This window comes from Dreissena polymorpha, chromosome 9 (assembly GCF_020536995.1).
Source record: "Dreissena polymorpha isolate Duluth1 chromosome 9, UMN_Dpol_1.0, whole genome shotgun sequence".
NCBI classification, from domain to species: Eukaryota; Metazoa; Mollusca; class Bivalvia; order Myida; family Dreissenidae; genus Dreissena; species Dreissena polymorpha.
The window spans coordinates 55,877,658-55,898,093 of NC_068363.1; the positions used below are offsets into that span (position 1 = coordinate 55,877,658).

The 20,436-nt window shown below is 34.2% G+C and overlaps 1 protein-coding gene across 1 annotated transcript; it reads right to left on the bottom strand.

Annotated features, from left to right (window-relative positions):
* Positions 1-1,597: 1,597 nt before the first annotated feature.
* On the bottom strand, positions 1,598-19,804 carry LOC127845515 (dynein regulatory complex subunit 4-like). The gene is made up of 10 exons (XM_052376501.1): positions 19,786-19,804; positions 12,406-12,519; positions 10,899-11,096; positions 9,000-9,206; positions 6,777-7,037; positions 5,872-6,039; positions 5,136-5,222; positions 4,567-4,776; positions 3,374-3,439; positions 1,598-2,282 (listed from the first exon to the last, which is right to left on the bottom strand). Exons 1-10 carry the CDS (start codon positions 19,786-19,788, stop codon positions 2,133-2,135), a joined length of 1,464 nt encoding a protein of 487 aa, XP_052232461.1. The 5' UTR covers positions 19,789-19,804; the 3' UTR covers positions 1,598-2,132.
* Positions 19,805-20,436: the final 632 nt, after the last annotated feature.

Here is a 20,436-nt window from a genome sequence, read left to right on the forward strand (position 1 = left end):
TAATTCATTCGTTTGTTGGATATTGTTTGCTGTTTTAATCACATATTAGGTCATATCGCGGAGATTTAGTTAACCTTACCATGTGTTCATGGGCGACCTCACGTATTCAAGTGCTCTAACGACTTTGTGCTCATACCTACTTTCGGGAATCATCATAAAAGTATTGTCGTATTTAACGAACAAACATGCCTAAGGTTATTGAATTAGAGAAAAAAGATGTGTTTGTGAAACACAATGTCCCCCTATATGATGTTTGACCTTGTAGGATGACCTTGACCTTGTGAAGGATGACCTTGACCTTTCACCACTCAAAATGTGCAGCTCCATGAGATACACATGCATGCCAAATATCAAGTTGCTATCTTCAATATTGCAAAAGTATTCATAAAATAAGCGATTTGGGCCACATATATTTGACCACTGACCTTGAAGGATGACCTTGACCTTGACCTTTCACCACTCAAAATGTGCAGCTCCATGAGATGCACATGCATGCCAAATATCAAGTTGCTATCTTCAATATTGCAAAAGTATTTATAAAATAAGCGATTTAGGCCACATATATTTGACCTCTGACCTTAAAGGATGACCTTGACCTTTCACCACTCAAAATGTGCAGCTCCATGAGATACACATGCATGCCAAATATCAAGTTGCTATCTTCAATATTGCAAAAGTATTCATAAAATGAGCGATTTTGGCCACATATATTGACCTATGACCTTGAAGGATGACCTTGACCTTTCACCACTCAAAATGTGCAGCTTTATGAGATACACATGCATGCCAAATATGAAGTTGCTATCTTCAATATAGCAAAAGTTTTTGCAAAATGTTAAAGATGGCGCAAACAGACAGACCAACAGACAGGGCAAAAACAATATGTCCCCCACTACTATAGTGGGGGACATAAAAACAATAATCAAGAGAGAAAAAATATATGTTCATACACATGGGCATGTGAAATCACATTCGTACACAATTATCATTAAATTAGGAAAGGAAACAACGAAATATAATGTTTGGTATGATATACTTGTGAAATTAAAGAGCATGGTGTAATTAAAGAGCATGTCAAGTTTTGAATATATCTGCTGAAACGTAATGTTATAACCCACAAATGTTTGACTGTAACAGAACTTTTTTTAAGATAAGTGGTACAGAAAATACACGTGGAATATTTTTAAAAATATGTTTCTTGTTATATTTGATCAAGAATGTAACCCGCCTCCCAGATTCGCTGAATGGGTCAAGTTCCCCACGGGTACTACTTCCCCGTTTCCTTAAATATATTTTCCTACCAAATTTTTGTCCTACCCATTTTTTTTTGTAACCAAATTTGTGTTCGTACCCATTTTATTTGCATAATTTTTGTACCCAAAATTTTTGTACACATTTTTTTTCTTTCCCAAAATTTTCGTACCCACATACATAATTGTGATGATGTAGATAAACTTAAATTGATGCTTTTATATCCATCCTTTTCAAAAGCATCGTCACACCAGTACTGTCAGTTCTTTGATTTATTACATACTACCTAGATTGAATTCAAATCATCTATTGATTCAAAGCTATGGATTTATAATCAACTATAGCATGGTGTTTCTTTAAATTTATTTAAAGCAGATTCCAACAGTAATATTTAATGTATAGCTTATGTATGCATTACACACATTAAGAGTCTGTTCATTATGAATATTCACACTTGCAAAGAAATGAAAAATATTATATCACAGTTAATAATTTATTAATTTACACATTGTACTATTCCATTGAATAATAATTAAAATAAATAAGGAGTGAAAGAACCTTTCAACAGCATTTCAATAAATATATAAAAGAACATTTATTTGAATTTTTATCAATTGTAACATACATGATTTTATTTTCATTATTTTTCACTTTTGATTTACATAAAAGAATCATAAATTCAAAACAAAAAATAACAGTTGATTTGTATCTATTTTGTTTTCAGAAAAATATGTCCTTCAACAATTTTCATGAAATATATTTAAAAAAAGATAATATTTCAAGAAATTATTATCTAAAGATAGAAAATGATCTTTTTGGTTTCCATAAGTCTTCATTTAAAACACTGACAATAGAAAGTTCCAAGGTCAAGGTGAAGGTGATCATGAGGGGGCAGACACGAGACCCGCAGGTCCCTGACCTAGGGACTGTCCCCCGACCGTGCTCTCTAGGGGCTTGAACCCAAGCTCTTCTGTAGGTATTCCAAATTGGTTTAGCTTAGCCTCATATGTCCTCAGCAAGTCGTTGTGGGCCTGAAAAGAAGAAAAAAAAATATTATGAGCCTCATTGTGGAAAAACGGGACTTATCAAGGATCACACTTTAGGCATTGACAGGATTTTTGTTTAGAAGAGACTTCCTATGAATGAAAAAAGCAATTAAAGCGGAGAGTGCCTATCTGATTGGATAACACTTTAGGCACAGGCATTAAGCCCAGTTTTTCCAGAGGGGGCTTTTATGACTTCTGTGTGAAAATTTCAACTGAAAAAAATAAATGGGTTTTCAAAATGCTTTTGAATGCCAATACTGTGCTATTTAATACCTTAAATGACATTAACGGGCCAATGCAAATGCGTCATTCTCTAAAAACATAATGTTCAAAGTACTTTACTGTCACCCTCAATGCATAGCCCTAAATGTTCTATATCAAATTATGGTAGATGGATCCTTTTGGCAAACCTTGCTGTAAACTTAAGGCTATTTCAATTAAAATTATTAATGTTTCAACACAAGATTTTTATGAATGTTTCCATTTTTTAGTTTGAAGGACGATTTTAAAATGCCATATTTTGTAGATAAGGCACGGACCTATTCAATCCATATCAATAACTAGAAGTATATGATCCACCCTCTGGGAAAATGGGGCTAAATGCACGGGAATGAAGTGTCATCCTAAGTAAACATGTTTAAAATTAAATACATACGACTATGCTGCATTGAATCCATATTAAAAAACAGTGCCACAAAGAATCCAAACCATGATCAATGATATTTAAAGTGTGTATTCTTCATCTTAAACCCCAATGTTTAAGTGTACTGAGAAGCTTCTCAAAACTAGAAGTGCGGCAGAGCCATGCTCTGAGAAAACAGGGCTAAATGCATCTGCGTAAAGTGTTGTCACAGATTAGCCAGTGAAGTCTGCACAGGCTAATCAAGGATAACACTTTCTGCCTTAAATGGATTTTTACAAAGAAGAGACTTCTTATTAGTAAAAAATATAAAAGCAGAAAGTGTAATTCCTGATATGCCTGTGTGGACTGGACAGGCTAATCTGGGGCAACACTTTACACACAATCATTAAGACCCCTTTTACTCAAGATGAAAGTTTTCTTGTGCAATGCTTACCTTGCATACACGTGCCAGCTCATATTGTAGATCTTTGATAGCGCTGTTCTTTGAGTCAAGTACATCCTGAAACAGGTCAAAATACAGAATAATGGAATGAATTAAAGTGACAATAAGGTACTTAATAGATTACACATATAAACAAGAGATGTGTTTGTCAGAAACATAATGCCCCCTATTGCGCCGCTTTGAAGCCATATATTTGACCTTTGATCTTGAAGGATGACCTTGACCTTTCACCACTCAAAATGTGCAGCTCTATGAAATACACATGCATGCCAAATATCAAGTTGCTATCTTCAATATTGCAAAAGTTATGACCAAGGTTAAAGTTTTGGGACACACACAATAAATTAATGAATGAATGAATGACAGGCAGGCCAAAAACAATATACCCCCGATGATTCAATCCGGCGACATAAAAATATAATATATTGAGAAGTAAGAAGTAAACAATAAAGAAATAATTGACATGTTCAGAATTTTAAAGTGAGCAAATTCACTTCAACTTGACCTATTATAGTTATTATATTAATGCCTTATCCTAAAACTGATTTAAAACTTACAATAGCTAGAGCTCGTGCCTTACAATAGTGAGTAGGCACTATGTTCTTTGACATTAAATTCTAACCTCACTATATCTCAAGGCCTACATTGAGGGAAAAAATAGAAGTCCTGATTTTGAATTTTGGGGGATTAAATTAAATATCAGGGGAATAGAAATTCTAGAGTAAGATCAGTTTTATAATAACAAAATGCGAGATTGTTTGATAAAAAAATCCAAAACACCTTTAAACAGTCCCTAAAATACAAGGTAAATCAGTCCCGGGCCAATATTCACCAACCAGCACAGTGTGCTTATGACATATACACCATTAACAGCCTGCATCTATTCAAACTCTACAGTGAGATTTCTTGATTCTAAGTCTTTTTTTTTATACTTAATTCCACAAACATGTGAATACAGGGCCTGGATCCATTATATTCTTCACATTCTCATCAACCAATAATCCCCATACTTCAAGCACAAACTAATACTCAAAGTAAAATTAGTTTGGTACCAAATTGCATGATTTTAAATTTAATAGTAAAAGAATTGTGATAATACATGTATAACACCTTTTAACAGTCCCAAAAATAGAAGACATAACAGCTCTAGGCATTTAATATTCTTTACATTCAAATTCCCGTACCTCGAGTTTACGCGTGACCACTGTGAGTGCCGTGGGGTCAAGGTTCGAGGCTGAGAGGACCTCGTTGAGCTGAGCCTCCTTCTTCTCTAGGGTGTCGGCCAGCGCGCCCAGTTTCTTCTCCAGGAGCAGGTTCTTGAAGTTGCTCTTCTGTTGCACCTCGTGCACGGCTTTCACGAACTTCCTGTACAGCTCGTCACGCTCCTCTTGTGTCTAAAAATGATGCATAGGCGTCATGACCACATGCAAGTTTTGTTGCTGTGCAAGAAATCTAAACTGCAATGGTTTGAAGGCTTTATGTCTATGGCTCTCCAAACTGGGCTAGCAAGCCAAATATCTGGGGTCAGCAATGCCAAAATTTATTTATTTTTAACATACATACTTGACCATGTGCATAAAGATATATTTGTATTGTTCAATTTTTAATAATAAATGTAAAATAATGTTCAAATAATCTTAGCACTCAAATATTTTAGCTACTGGAATACATAATGAGTATATGTGTGTTCCATCATTTTGTTAGTTTAAAATTATTTTAATGACACATTTTTTTTTGTTCAGTTTGTACCCACCTTTTCAAACCTTTGTTCCAATACTTCATGTTCCCATTTCAGTGATCTGTTATCATCCTCTGAGATCTTTAATCTTGCTTTCGTCATCTGAAATGCAAAAACGGGTAGGCACCTGACATGAAAAGTATATAATTAACTTACCATTTTCTATTACTTGTGACAGATAACAAAACTTAAGTATTTAGATATCTTATGCCAATGAAACAAATAAGCACATAATAAAGACAACACAAACATTTTAATATCATTACCACAAACTGTTATTTTATTGAATAACCTGAAGATAATACCGATATCTAGGATTATTATGATGGGCCCCCAGTAAATAACCCAAGTAGGATGCCAGAACTATTCTGAAAACTATACGAGTCTCATATCTGGAAAAGCAGGTTTAATGCTGGTGCAAAAAGTGTTAGCCCAGATTAGCCAGTGCAGTCTGCACAGGGTAATGAAGGACAACACTTTCCACCTAAACTGGATTTCTTGTTCACAAAATCTTCCCCTAAAAAAAACTTTATAAACGCAGCAGACTGCACAAATAAATCTGGGACAACACTTTTTGCACATGCTTTTAGGTCTAATTTCCAAGAGCTAAGCTCAAATAAACTAGAGGGCCAACATAAGCATTAAGCCTCATTTTACCAAACCTCTCCATACATGCACCCTCATGCGCGGACGCACAGGCTTATCTGTGACGACACTTTACGCACATGCATTAACCCCCTCTACTACCCACCCTGAGTGTCTCCTTGTCCTTCTCATAGTTAGACAGCTCCTTTTTCAGCTCTTCAACCTCCTCCTGAGCCTTCTGTAGCGGCTCTGTCAGAAGCTTGTTCTTTGCCGTGATCTCCGCCATCTGCTTCTCCATACGCTCTTCTTTCTTCTTCATTTCTTCTACTTGCTCCTACAACAACGCAAACAAAGGTATAATAGATAATTTGTTAGTTGATAGCTTTCTTATATTAATTTAATATGATTTCTCCCATGATAATGGGAACAGTGGAATAATGGATCCTGTTTAAATAAATTTTTATATAATTAATAGTTTACATATTTGTCCTGTTCTGGGAAAACAGGGGCTTAATGCATGTGCATGAAGTGTCATTCCTAGGCTAATCAGGTCAACACTGTCTGCCTGAACTGATTTTTCCCTAAGAAGAGACTTCCTTTCAATACAAAACAGCAAACAATACACATGTTATCAGCCCAGTTTTCCCAGACAGAGGCTCAAATAGTTGATAGTTGACTGATACTCCTTCAATATAATGCACATTTCTGCATTTGTTTCTACTTTCAACAACGTTTAATTAACGTTTATAAAATATTCAATACAAATTTGACATTTGTATATTTTGATGGTTTTTACATTAATTAATTTAATCTATGTAAAGCCGAAATCCGTAGAAACTGTGCGTTAATTTTACTATTTCCACAGTTGAATCTTAAATATTTACCTTTTATATGTATTCTCAAATTATAAACAATTTTCTGGCGTTTTGATAGTATATTAATAATTACTTAGCAAAAAAACATAGAGAATATGCTTTAAGACAGATAGAAATAAAGTTTAACAAAAAAACATTGTCATGGTTCCTCAAAAAACAACAAGAAAAAACAAGAATTATATGTAAACAAACAAACCTTCAGTGTATTGATTAAAGCCAGATTGTTCAAAGTGATATCGTTATAATAGTTCTTAATGTCACTGAAAGCCTTTTCGTGATTCTTCATAAGAGTGTTAATCTGGCCGTTCTTCCGCTCTTCAATCTCGTGAATTTCCGTTTTCCTTCGAAGATCCAGCTCGTCCCTAAGTGTTCGCATTTTCTTCTCATATTTAGCCTCTATTTCACGTGCTTGTCTCTCGAAATCTGCCCTCAACTCTGTGATTTCCTCATCATGTTTCTAAAAATATAGATTATTGTTTTACTAAATTTGAACCTATTTATCTTACGTTGATTGTATCAAAAGCTAAAGGCTTACAATGGTACCCTAGAGTGTAGTATAAAGTCTGCTGCATGGCAACAACCAGTACTTGGTGTTGCTAAAAAGATCATATTTCCCCATTGCTGAGATTTCTTTTTCACAGATTATTTTGGGAAACCAACAAGAGCTGTCATAGGACAGCGCGCTCGACTATTCGAGTGCATGACAGTATAACGTAAGCCATCTTGGGGAAATTGTTCAAATTATTCAATAAGGTCAAGGTAATAGTTCAGGTATATTTTCCACAATCTATTGAACATTTGTAAAGACATAAAGCAAACTAATAAGATTTTAATTCAAGTTTGAGAGCAATAGCATGGGTGGGAAATTTGGACGGTCCTTCAAAAATAAAGTAAATAAATATTTGTTTTTTTTAACCATGTTTCAAAGATTTTTTTTTAAATTCTTTTTGGGTTGGGTAGAGGGGGGGGTGAGAAAGGGGTATAATAAGGGGTGTGGTCATTTATTAGACGATCTTTCAAAAATAAAAAAAGGAAAAAAAATAAATATTTTCTTTTTTTTTTTGGGGGGGGGGCAGGGATTCTGGGATGGGGCGTGGGGTATTGTTTGGGTGGAATCCATTGTGGTATTCAGGTAAGTGTTGTTTTGTCAAAGTATTAATAAAATCTGATCATAAATAAAGAAGTTATGGCAATTTGACTAAAATTTATTCTTTTAACCTTGAGAGTCAAGGTCATTCAAAGGTCAAGGTCAAATTGAACTTGCCAGGTACAGTACCCTCATGATAGTAAAAAAATATTTGAAGTTTGAAAGCAGTAGCTTTGATACTTAAGAATTCAAGTGGATCTAAACACAAAATTTAACAAAATATTCAGTTACTAAGACAAAAAAGGGCCATAATTCTTACAAAATGCTTGATACAGTTGTCTGCTCTTGTTTATAGATTGGGGTCATGTTGGTAAAGAAGTTTGCAAAATATGAAAGCAATATGTCAAGGGACATTGAAAATTTTTGAGGTGGTATGCAAACTTTAACATATATTTATCAATAATATGCATATTCTAAATGGAAAAAGGGCCATTATTCTTACAAAATGCTTGATACAGTTGTCTGTTCTTGTTTATAGATTGGGGTCATGTTGGTAAAAAAGTTTGCAAAGTTTGATAGCAATATGTCAAGAGACATTGAAAATATTTGAGTTGGTACGCAAACTTTAACATATATTTATCAATAATATGCATATTCTAAATGGAAAAAGGGCCATTATTCTTACAAAATGCTTGATACAGTTGTCTGTTCTTGTTGATAGATTGGGGTCATGTTGGTAAAGAAGTTTGCAAAATATGATAGCAATATGTCAAGGGACATTGACAATATTTGAGGTGGTACGCAAACTTTAACATAGATTTATCAACAATATGCATATTCTAAATGGAAAAAGGGCCATTATTCTTACAAAATGCTTGATACAGTTGTCTGCTCTTGTTTATAGATTGGGGTCATGTTGGTAAAGAAGTTTGCAAAATATGATAGCAATATGTCAAGGGACATTGAAAAAATTTGAGGTGGTACGCAAACTTTAACATAGATTTATCAATAATATGCATATTCTAAATGGAAAAAGGGCCATAATTCTTACAAAATGCTTGATGCAGTTGTCTGCTCTTGTTTATAGGTTGGGGTCATGTTGGTAAAGAAGTATGCAAAATATTAAAGCAATATGTCAAGGGACAATGGAAATATTTGGGGTGGTATGCAAACTTTAACATTTGCATGCTCACGCTAACACCGACGCTGGGGTGAGTAGGATAGCTCCACTATATATATTTAATATATAATAGTCGAGCTAAAAATGAACTTGATACTAATTGGTATTTTAAGAGCCATATGCCTATACTATTATAAGCAATCCAGACTTACCCTCTTAAGATTCTTGATAATATCTTCATTGGAGAGCTCCTGTTCTTTAAGAGTAACTTTCAGCGCTCGCTTGTCTTTCCTCAAGTCCATTTCCTCTCCCCTGTGCTCGTCCTGGGCGAGTTTGATCGATGCAACGCCTTCCGCTTTCAACTCAGAAATGTTGTTCTGATGCTCATATAACAAGTGCTTGACTTTCTGTTTGTAGACCTGTATAACGAGAGATTGGATCCTTGTATAACTTTGAGCTCTGGTAAAACCGGGCCTAATGCATGTGGGTTAAGTATTCTCCTAGTCAGCACAATGCACAGGCTATTCTGGGATTATATTTAAGCACATGAATAAATCCTGGTTTTCCAGTTCCAATGCATACGGAATATTACGCTAGTCAATTGTTCCAAGAGTTTGTATCACTCGAGTGGCTTGTGTGATGACGGCGCCTTGAGTGTGATGTGAAATAGCATAAGCCATGAGAGTGATACAAACTCTTGAAACAATTGACTACCGTTATATTCCTTTTATTATATACAACAACTAACGAAAACAGTTAACAATTGTATTTTTTACTTTAACAAAACTGACAAAACAATGACTAAAACGGTACGCCATAGTTTGTTTAAAGACGCGTATGAATACAGTTTATGTAAATTAACGTGTAAACATTCGAACCGCAAAAACACAGGTTTCCGACACGCTTACCTTAATGCCATCGTAAATCCAATGTTTATAACAATTAAGTTGACAACTTTAATCCGATGTTTATAACAAAACCGTTGAAACAATATGCACTTCCACTTCTATCTTCCATGTCTTTATCGAAACTTAGTTTAAACCACTATTTTATTGTATTCCTATTGAAATATACATTTATGCATGATAAACACACACACTCCAAAATACGTTTTGAATTCGTTCGATGTTTTTAACAAATAGTTTACCGTTAAAAACACCACGTCTGACAGGTCCTTAAATTCCATAGAGTTTAGATAAAACTTTTGTGTTTCGTCACAGAAATGATGTCACACGATGTACTTTGTAATATAACTTTCGTAATATTAAATATTTATATTTTCTGTGCGCATAATGTGATGTCATTAAATGGGTCGAAGTAGTCTGGCTAGTATGGTAATACGGAATTTGAAACAGCGAGTAGCGTAATACGGGATTTTTTATTTCAACGATTGATACAACCTGTATTTTGTTAAAAGCATTAAACAGGTATAAAATAAATGGGCTTATTGTGTTTCTCATGTATATGTCACACACAATATCCACAACATTTTACATACAACAATTACAACTTTTTAATTTTCATATAAATGTTGCAAAATGTTTCACTTTTTCTAAAGCAGCTATTTAGACATAGCAGGAAAAATGCTTAAGGCAAGACTTATTTTCCTTGATTTTGAGAAACGCCATAATCTACCATTTTGGGTAATAATATTATATACAAAACTGTGAAAAGGAAAAAATGGTCAAAGATTAACAAGAAATTTGAGGAAAAATACATAATTTAAAATACATTTTTAAAGAAAGGGGCCTATATTAGGCCCAATCTTAAGATGCAAAAAGAAAAAAAGCAACCTTATTCTGGGAAAACCAGGCTTAAATGCAAGTGTTTAAAGTGTCATCCCAGATGATCATGTACAGTCCGCACAGACTAATCTGGGACGACACTTTCAGCCTAAACTGGATTTTTACTTGTTAGACTTCCTTTACATGAAAAATTCCATAAAAGCTGAAAAAGTCATCCCTGATAAGCGTAAGCAGACGGCACAGGAAAATCTGGGAGGACACTTAAAGTACAAGCAATAAACCCAGTTTGCCTAGAACAAGGCTTATATATAGACAAAAGTGATACAGAAGCAAAAAGATTCCTACAATGTCACACATCCTGGTTACCTTGATCTCAATCTGATGTCTCTCCTCGGCGTCCTCCATCTCTCGGTCCTTGTTACGCAGCTCAGCCTTCTTCTCCTCAAGCTGGCGCTTCGTGATCTCCCAGAATGTGTTCACCTTGTCACGCTCCAGCTGGAAGTAGTTCCGCTCCTCTCGTTCACGCTCCAACTCCTCGCGCAGACGCAGAATGTGCTCCTCCAACTGTGGGTGAAAGGTGAAATGTCATTAAGTACAACTTAAAAAGGTTCTTCTCAAAGTGTTTGTGAAATGTACTTAAGTGCCACTTCAAAAGGGTCTCCACGAACTGTATGCGAAAATGTGAAATTTTATATAAAGAGCCAGTTGAAAAGGTTCATGAGAAGTCTACTTTTTTTATAATAGTTATAGGAAACCAGTTTGGTTTACCTTCTGAATATGTGAACAACTTTATGATTTAATAGTTTGCATGGGAATGGGTCTTATAAACTGACATGTGAGAATCACAGAAAACTGTCCAAATGCTACCGTTCAACATTTAATAAAAGAGTGAAGTAAAAGCCTGGCTCTGACGATATGAAAAGATCGTAAAACCAAAATCCAAGTTTCTGTTTAACAATGTTTGCCATCCGCTAGTGCACTGTCTTTTTACATATCGTCACACATGTTTACATTTCTGAAATATATTTAAAGATGCAGAAAATTATGAGAAATAAAGTATTTCCATTAATTTTCTTAGGATTTGTCCAATCATGAATGTCCATTGTTTCAGGAACAATATGACCAAAGTGCTCCAGCCTTGCCTAAATTAACAACCCAGCACTTTGAGCCCCTCTTTTCAACTTTGCACTCTTAGAGTCCCGACTCCCCTGTTGTGAACGAATTACAAATTTGTTCAGTAAATTTGAAAAGAAGTTTCAATTAATTATCTGCATTCACTCATTTAAACATGCTAAATTAGATAAATAAATAATGTTAAAATGAAAAAAGATGTAATAAGTAATATATAACCCATGCTATATTGAAAATATTCCACAGGGATAATAACATGGTGAGTGTTAAATTTCCCTTTTCAAAAAAAGAGCTCAATGCATTTTCAAATCTTTACACTGAAGCACTGGACCATAATTGATAATTATCTCAAATTACACAAAGTAACCAGTAACTAACAAGAGCACCACATAATGTGAGCCAACGCTCGGCTGTGGGTGCAGTTTTGAATAAATGAAAGCTTGTCAGAATTTTTAATTTTTATTTAAGAGGTAACAGTGACCTTGACCTTTGACCTAGTGACCCAAAAATGGATGTGGCTTGTAGAACTCATCAAGGTGCATCTACATATGAAGTTTCAAAGTTATAGGTGGAAGCACTTTGATTTTAGAGCCAGTTTAGGTTTTAGCACGGCAGACACCGGATAGCAGAAAGACACAACATTACACCACGAGCTGACTATAACATTACTTGGGTTTCTCCGAAAGCAGCCGAGCTAAAAATAGCCATAAGATGTTTGATAAAACTGTTGTCTGTTTTGTACCTGCTCCTTGGACATTTCCTCCATAGAGATCCCATCAATGACAGTCGGGGTCTTGGCCTTCCCCGACTTCTTGCCCTTCTTTCCCTTCTTGCCGCTCTTCTTCTTTTTAGCCGGCTGAAAAAGACAGATAAGAAATCCAAATAAGAAGTCCAGTGACTAGATATTGCTAATGCATGTGTAAAAAGTGTAATCATTGCAGAGTGGTGTGTGTTGTCGACAAAAGATAATCAGACACAACGATTTTTTCTATGATACATTTTTACATTTAAACAAAGTCTCTTATTTAAAAATCTTATTACCTTGTGCAAACTGCATAGGTTTATCTGAGACAACACTTTAAGCTTAATAATTCCTTTAAGACCAGTTTTTTCAAAGCAACACTTAAATAAACAGGCCATTACCTAGCGTATCTAGGGGACTATTAAACGGACAAATTCCCAAAAGGAAATTGTAAAAAAATCCAATTTGAACAAAACATTTGTATTAATCAACATAACATAACATAACATTTATTAGGCATAAAACAGCATTGCAAATTTATAGCCTATACACGGTATGTGTTTGTGAGAAAGCAAAGACATGGTACATGTATTTGAGAAGTACAACACAAAACAATGAATACGAATAGTTAGGTAAAACAAAAGAGAAAAAAAAAGACATGTCAAAATAATTCAAAGAATAGAATCAATAATAATACAATGATAATTGCTTTATCCAAATATATATATATTAGGCAAATGGAAACAATAATCATAGTTAATACAGTTAACTTATTATTACATCTGTTCTAATAAACATAATAATTGAAGGCATATATTTTATATTATGTTACATTTGACCTTAGTTTTAGGGCAAAATAAACATATTTTGATAGGTTATTTAATACCTTTGTTGATTTTGATGACATTAGAATTTCGAATTTGTTCAATGTTGGCCAATGACGAAAGTACGGTTTTAGGTATTGTTGTCTAATTCCGTTATATAGGGGGCATACTAATAAAAAGTGGAATTTGCTTTCTATAGCATTCATATTACAGTAAATACACTTCCTATTTTCTTTTGGTATGTTTTCATGACGACCTTTTTCTATCGCTAGATTATGTGCAGAGATTCTGAATTGTGTAAGTGATATTCTAAATTTATTGTTATTAATGCATTTTAAATATTTTTCCGTTTCAAAGGCATATTTGAAAAATCGGTATGCAGCCAGTCTATTTGAGTTATTTATATTTGTGAACAAAGTCTGTTTATATATATCCAAAATTTAATTTGTTATTATTTTTAGGTCGTACTCGTTTGGGATATGCGTATTTTGTTGCATCCATATAGAAGCTAATCCTATGTGTTCGAGAAGTTCTTTAATCTGATAAGCCCAGTTCCTACCGGCATAATTATGTATTATTACTTTCAGCATCGCTCTTAAGCAAATTATAAATAGATTTTGTCAGTAGGTTGTTGTTCGGATCAATGATTTTTAACCAGTATTTAACTAATGTCAATTGTCGTTTTACATACATTGGGTGTCTACCTAATTCCCCGTAAAGTCCGTCTAGATTTGTGGATTTTCTGACTTTTAGTATCTTACGTAAGAATTTACAATGTATGCGTTCGATAAAAAAAATTTAATCAATAAACTTAACAAACTAAAAAAAAGATAATTATATCTCAATTTTATTTCAATGACATCTAACAAAGTATATAACTATAATTTATATGATTTTAATCTTATAATTTGAATTATTACAAACAGTTATACTGCATGAGTTTTCCCCCAAAATTGCAGATGTCCAAAAATGGCATAGAAAAGGCCTAATATACAAGAATTAGGGACGATACGGACCATGGACCATACCAGTCTTTCCGAAATACCGTCCGTCCTCGGATTTTTCCGATAATACTTTGGAAATTCCGGAAATGATTCTAGTATTGCCGGACCTTTTGGTTCCCGTTATATCCGATTAATTCTTAAGCAAGCAGGGCATTAACACAGGTCGTTGTGATCTTCCCGCCATCTGTCAACACCTACACAGGAGTTCGAAGCGATGTGACAATATCTACACAGGAGTTCAAAGGAAAACAGAGTATCCAGATATATAACTGGTGATTTTGTTTTCATTTTATTTTTTAAAATCTTAAAACGTTTCAATTAAAATTTGGTGAAAGAGCCAAACCAAACTCTCATGATGATCATGATGATCAAACTCAGCACTGCAGATGTTACAGCTTATGACCATTCAGCAGCTGTAGACAAATAGTTGCTCAGATTCGATGGTTTTATGTAAAATTAAATATTTAATGAGGTTTTTACATAACAAACTCACACCTACATACAGTACCAATAAAGTTTTCTACCATAATTAAAAAAATCATTCAAATAATTCACTCAAAAGCATTGGGATTGACTTTAAGACTAGTATAGTATTATAAGGTATGCTAAGGCGGTGACCCCAGCTTTATTCAGATTTTGTGTTTATGTTGGTTTGTATTGTGCTGTTTTGTATTGTTTGGGCAATCGGTCACTTGCCTTAAATAAAGGACCATCTATTTGTTTTATTAATGAGAATTCAATACTGCTCCAGCAGCTGGAGTTTCACTTCTTTATAATGCTAGCCTACAACACCTTAGCAAAAAGATTAAGTATTGCATGCTCATGATACAGGGAGATGGTCTTCGTCGACTTAATTTTTAGCACCCACCCAAGGCTATGCCTGATGAGTGTCCAACGAAAGAAGATTAGTCAAAGGATGTGTCTTCAGTAGAGGATTCAGATATCCAGGATGAAGAGACAAATGATAAAGAAATCTTGGCAATTCTGAATGATTAAATGCATGCTTTGTATATTAATCTGATAATATTACAATATTGTTAAAAATGTCATCTATGTCTTTCATTTTTTAATTTTTGGGCCTTAAATAATCAGTCTGGGCCGGAAATGGCTGCATGATTATAGGACCTCATTGCCGGCAATAAATTATAATTTTGGGAAGGCCTGGACCATACGGCCCAGATTAGCGGACCATATGGTCCATACCATACGGCCCAAATTTGGGGACCATACGGCCCAGATTTGCTGAATATACGGCCCTGATTTGCAGATAATACAAAACATGTGTGAATTAATATTCATTAAGTGTTCCATTCCTTATAATGAATTAATACATTTAATAAAATATTAAAGTTGATGTGATGACATTAATGACTACATTCTTGTTTAAATTTTGAACATTTGCGAACCATACGGCTCAGAGTTTTGGACCCTACGGAACATGTCAGAATTAATATTCATTTCGTGTCCCACTCCTTCAATATTGTGTCGATTAATTTAATAAAATATTAAAAGTTGCTGAAATTATATTAATGACAACATTGTTGTTTAAATTTTAACATTTGCAGATCATACGGCCCCGAGTTGCGGACCGTACGGACCATGTCTATATTAATATTTATTTCGCGTTCCACTTCCTTCAATTTTGCATCAATAAATTTAATAAATATTAAAAGTTACTGTAACAACACTAATGATAATATAATTGTTTAAATTTGAACATTTGCGGACTATACGGACCAGACTATACGCCCAAGATTAGCGAACTATACGGCCCAGATTAGCGGGCTATATGGCCAAAATTAGCGGACCATACGGAACATGCCTGAATTAATATTCATTACGTGTTCCACTTCTTTCAATATTTTATCAATAAATAAATTAAAATATTTAAGTATCTGTAATGACATTGATGACAAAATACTTTTTTATTATATTAATATTCATTTCGTGTTCCACTTCTTTCAATATTTTATCAATAATAAATTAAAATATTAAAGTATCTGTAATGACATTGATGACAAAATACTTTTTTATTATATTAATATTCATTTCGTGTTCCACTTCTTTCAATATTTTATCAATAAATTAATTAAAATATTAAGTAACTGTAATGCCATTGATGACAAAATACTTGTTTAAATTTGAAAATTGAAATATCTTCGCCACAATTGGCTCGGGCGCTTATTTGCCTTTGCTGCATTTTATGAAATTCGTCTTAAATGTTTATTTTTTCTTGACTATTTTGTGTTATTGTAACATATTTTTATCAATATATACAATTTAACACACATAAAAATTCTAAGTCTTTAATGACACATCAATTATCAATTAGTGAAATTATTAACATCAAACAATATGTGTCATAAATGAGCGTACTCCAGATGCAAACATATGTTGATGTTGTCCACAATAATAACGATTGTCGCACTTTACCTTTAATTGGTAATTACAGACGTGTTAATCAATTATGGTATATTCTCAAAAACTGAAATAGATAACACCAATCAGTAAATGTCATAAAAAGGGAGTATTCAAGATGCAAATATACGAGTCAATAATGCGAGTGTTATATCCGCATTGACATTTTAAAATATAGGTTTGACTGCTAAACTTATATAACATGTATTAACTATACATTGATAAAACATGTGTTGTTTGCATTTATTTTTTAAGATAGATAAACATGTGTATTTTTTTGTAAAATATTTTAGTGATGTAAGAAATGTTAATTAACGTTGTCACCAAGCTGCATCTATTAATTTAATAAGTATTAATGTCAAATTTTATAAAAATAGATTTTATCCATGAATACATACTGTTTAAATGAAGAATTGATGACACAATTAAAATGAGTAACACATCTGAGAATATGAATAACTTGATTGAAATAATCATGAACACAAACGTTTCATTTCCCGTTTTTTTAGTTTTAACACATGTATAGTATCACAGCATAATAAGCTGTATAAATTTCGAGTATTAAAATTATCTAAAGACATATGGTCCGTATGGTTCGCAAATCTGGGCCGTATAGTCCGCTAATCTGGGCCATATGGCAGGGTTCGACACTAAGGCACGTCCGACAGACATTGTCTAGTAAGATCGGTGGTCGGGCTAGTAAAACTGTGGGCTAGCTTGTCCGACTGGTCGTACATACAAAATCTATACTGATTCATATAACTATAACTAACCGAAAACCTTTTTCTCTTGATGTGTAAAATAACTATTGTATCCATTATTTACATCAGAACAAAACTAGCGTATATAAATAAACGCGGAGCATTCACATGATTCATCACTATTTATAGACGCGAAGGAGAGCTTCCCGCAGAAATAGCTTGTTTCCATTGGTTGTCATGAATATTAACCCTTTGCATGCTGGGAAATTTGTAGTCTGCTAAAATGTTGTCTGCTGAATTTTTAAAATTAGCATTTTCTTCAATTTTTTTCAAAGAATACTATCAGAATAGCAAACAGTTTGGATCCAGATGAGACGCCACGTTTTGTGGCGTCTCATCTGGATCCAAACTGTTTGCAAAGACCTTCAAAATTCCGTTCCAGCACTGAAAGAGTTAATGATTTTCTACAGTGTCATAGAACTTTACATCATGTTTTTACGACTTCTATCGAAAATCGCTATCGTCGATGTAAACATTTTGGCGACCGCGTAGCAGACGAGAGAATGTAATTTAAAGAATGGCTTTGTTCAAGGTTGGATTTTCGTCCGACAAATAAGTTAATAAAGAAGAATCAGACGGTAAAACTGACACAGATTATGATGGAAGAGGGCCTTGGAGATGTGGTAGCATGGAGCACAGCGGTCAAGGAGGCTAGAATTTGATAACGTTTAATAAATGTCACCTGCTGTACAGACATCATTTGTTTAACTGGTGATAAACAGTGAAATTATAACAAACAATTTATGTTGTTAAATAGTTTTATATTATTTTTTACTCTGTGCATCAAATAACTTTCTTGTGTTCACTATTAATTTTCTGATGAAACCTGATTAAACAGTTACACGACACAATTCTGTTTATTTGCTATGTCATTAATGGTCTAGTAGACATCAGATTCGGGCTAGTACATTTTAAGAGGAGCTTGTCCGATGTACTGGCTGTAAAAAAAGTTTATGTCGAACCCTGTATGGTTTGCTAATCTGGGCCGTATGGTCCATATGGTCCGTATACCATATACAAGAGGGCAAACACATGCCATTTAGAACATTGATTTGATCTAGATTCATCTTGTTTTTGCAAATAAGGACGTTTATGAAGGAGTGCATCAATATGTACTCCCAAAGCCGCCATAGCAAAAATTATCAAAGGCTCTTAGAGTAAGTTTATAAAGACTATTCTAAGTGCTGAGTATCATGGTTGGAGTAATGATTTGTATGAGCTGAACTAGCCCACATTGGGATCAACCCTACATCTAAAGTTTAAAGTTGGTACATCTTATAGTTTCAAAATATGCTTCGTACGAAATGTGAAAATACTGAGCTCAGGCCGGGAATTGAACCCACCACCTCCAGAGTAGTAGTCAGACACTTTAACCACGTCGCTAGCTAGCCCAACAGCAAGGCTGTTGGAAGTGACCTTACTTTTTCTACACTCCTCCCCCTTTTAATGTTTCAAGGCCCAGACATGCCCGCTACAGCATGTCTTGCATTCGCATGGCCCTCACAGAAACCATTAAACAGCTCAGACCGACTCCCGCATTCACAGTACTTTTTTGCCTTGTCGCCATTATTGTGAAAATACTGAGCTCAGGCCGGGGATTGAACCCACGTACTCCAGAGTGGTAGTCAGTCACTTTAACCACGTCGCTAAAGAGCTAGCCCAACAGCAAGGCTGTTGGAAGTGACCTTACTTTTTACTACACTCCTCCCCCTTTAAATGTTTCAAGGCCCAGACACGCTCGCTACAGCATGTCTTGCATCCGCATGGCCCTCCCAGAAACCATTAAACAGCTCAGACCAACTCCCGCATTCACAGTACTTTTTGCCTTGTCGCCATTATTGTGAAAATACTGAGCTCAGGCCGGGAATTGAACCCACGTACTCCAGAGTGGTAGTCAGTCACTTTAACCACGTCGCTAAAGAGCTAGCCCAACAGCAAGGCTGTTGGAAGTGACCTTACTTTTTACTACATAAGACTAAAAGATAATAAAGGTTATTTTTAAAATATGAAATTGTGAAATTCAAAACATTTGCTAAATGTGTTATTTCCAGGGGGGCTGCTAAAGGACAAACTACCCATCAGTTTTTTTGGTGATTGGAAAATGCTCGTCACAGACTTTGCTATCAAAGTGCATCATAACTCTAAGTCTCACAGTGACAAAAAACAAGAGTAACATGGTAAGTAATGTGAGCCAAAACTACGTCAAATCTGAATATCTTACACACATGTATGATCAAGATTTGCAACAAACATTTGACATTTTTAAGTTGACAAGTCATCCACTAATTAATCTTATTTTCACCATCTAAATATGACTTTAAATTGATTGTACTCTCAAAGAATTGAAATCGCATAAAGCGTTGCTTTACTTACCATATTTTTTTAACTTATTGGTTTTAATAGAAAGAAAATAATAAATTTCGAAGTTTGTTTTGTTCCCCCTAACAGCCGGAAGTTATTCAGATTGTTTCGTAGCAACACCGGAAAGCTACCGTAGTATGTCGGTTACACACAATCTGTAGGCCAAATATCATAATTTATTTACTATATTTTGTTACGAATATCAAAAGTATAAACTGTTATGAACGGAGGAACATTAACGTTTAGCACAATATCAACAATAGCACTACTGCTTATATAAAATAAAGAGCAATACTTTACAGAAAACGTGTGATATCTTCAATACAGACTACAGTATCACTAATAACAAAAAATATCGTTGAAAAGGCGCTTATACATATAAAACTTTCAGTGAGCCTTTTCTTAGCAAGACAAAAGAAAACTTGATAACTACATTGTTAGAATGTTCATTAACTATGTGTTATGATGTTCTTTTAGTATATGCATATATTTATTCAGATTTCTACAAATTTTCAAGAGGTATGTGAGAGAACCCATGCACAAGTTTGGTTACAAAGTTCCATGTAATTTGATCAATTGCCTATTTAACAAAATACAGTGTAAACACACATAATGCTTAATTTAATCACACAGAGGTCAATATCATGTGTTAACACCATTTTA

Bases quoted from the DNA above. Each gene is read 5' to 3' on its own strand.
- LOC127845515 (XM_052376501.1), bottom strand. The intron at 9,207-10,898 runs GTAACCAGGATG...CTCGTTATACAG, and splicing joins GACATCAGATTGAGATCAAG to GTCTACAAACAGAAAGTCAA. The intron at 2,283-3,373 runs GTAAGCATTGCA...TCTTCTTTTCAG, and splicing joins AGCTGGCACGTGTATGCAAG to GCCCACAACGACTTGCTGAG.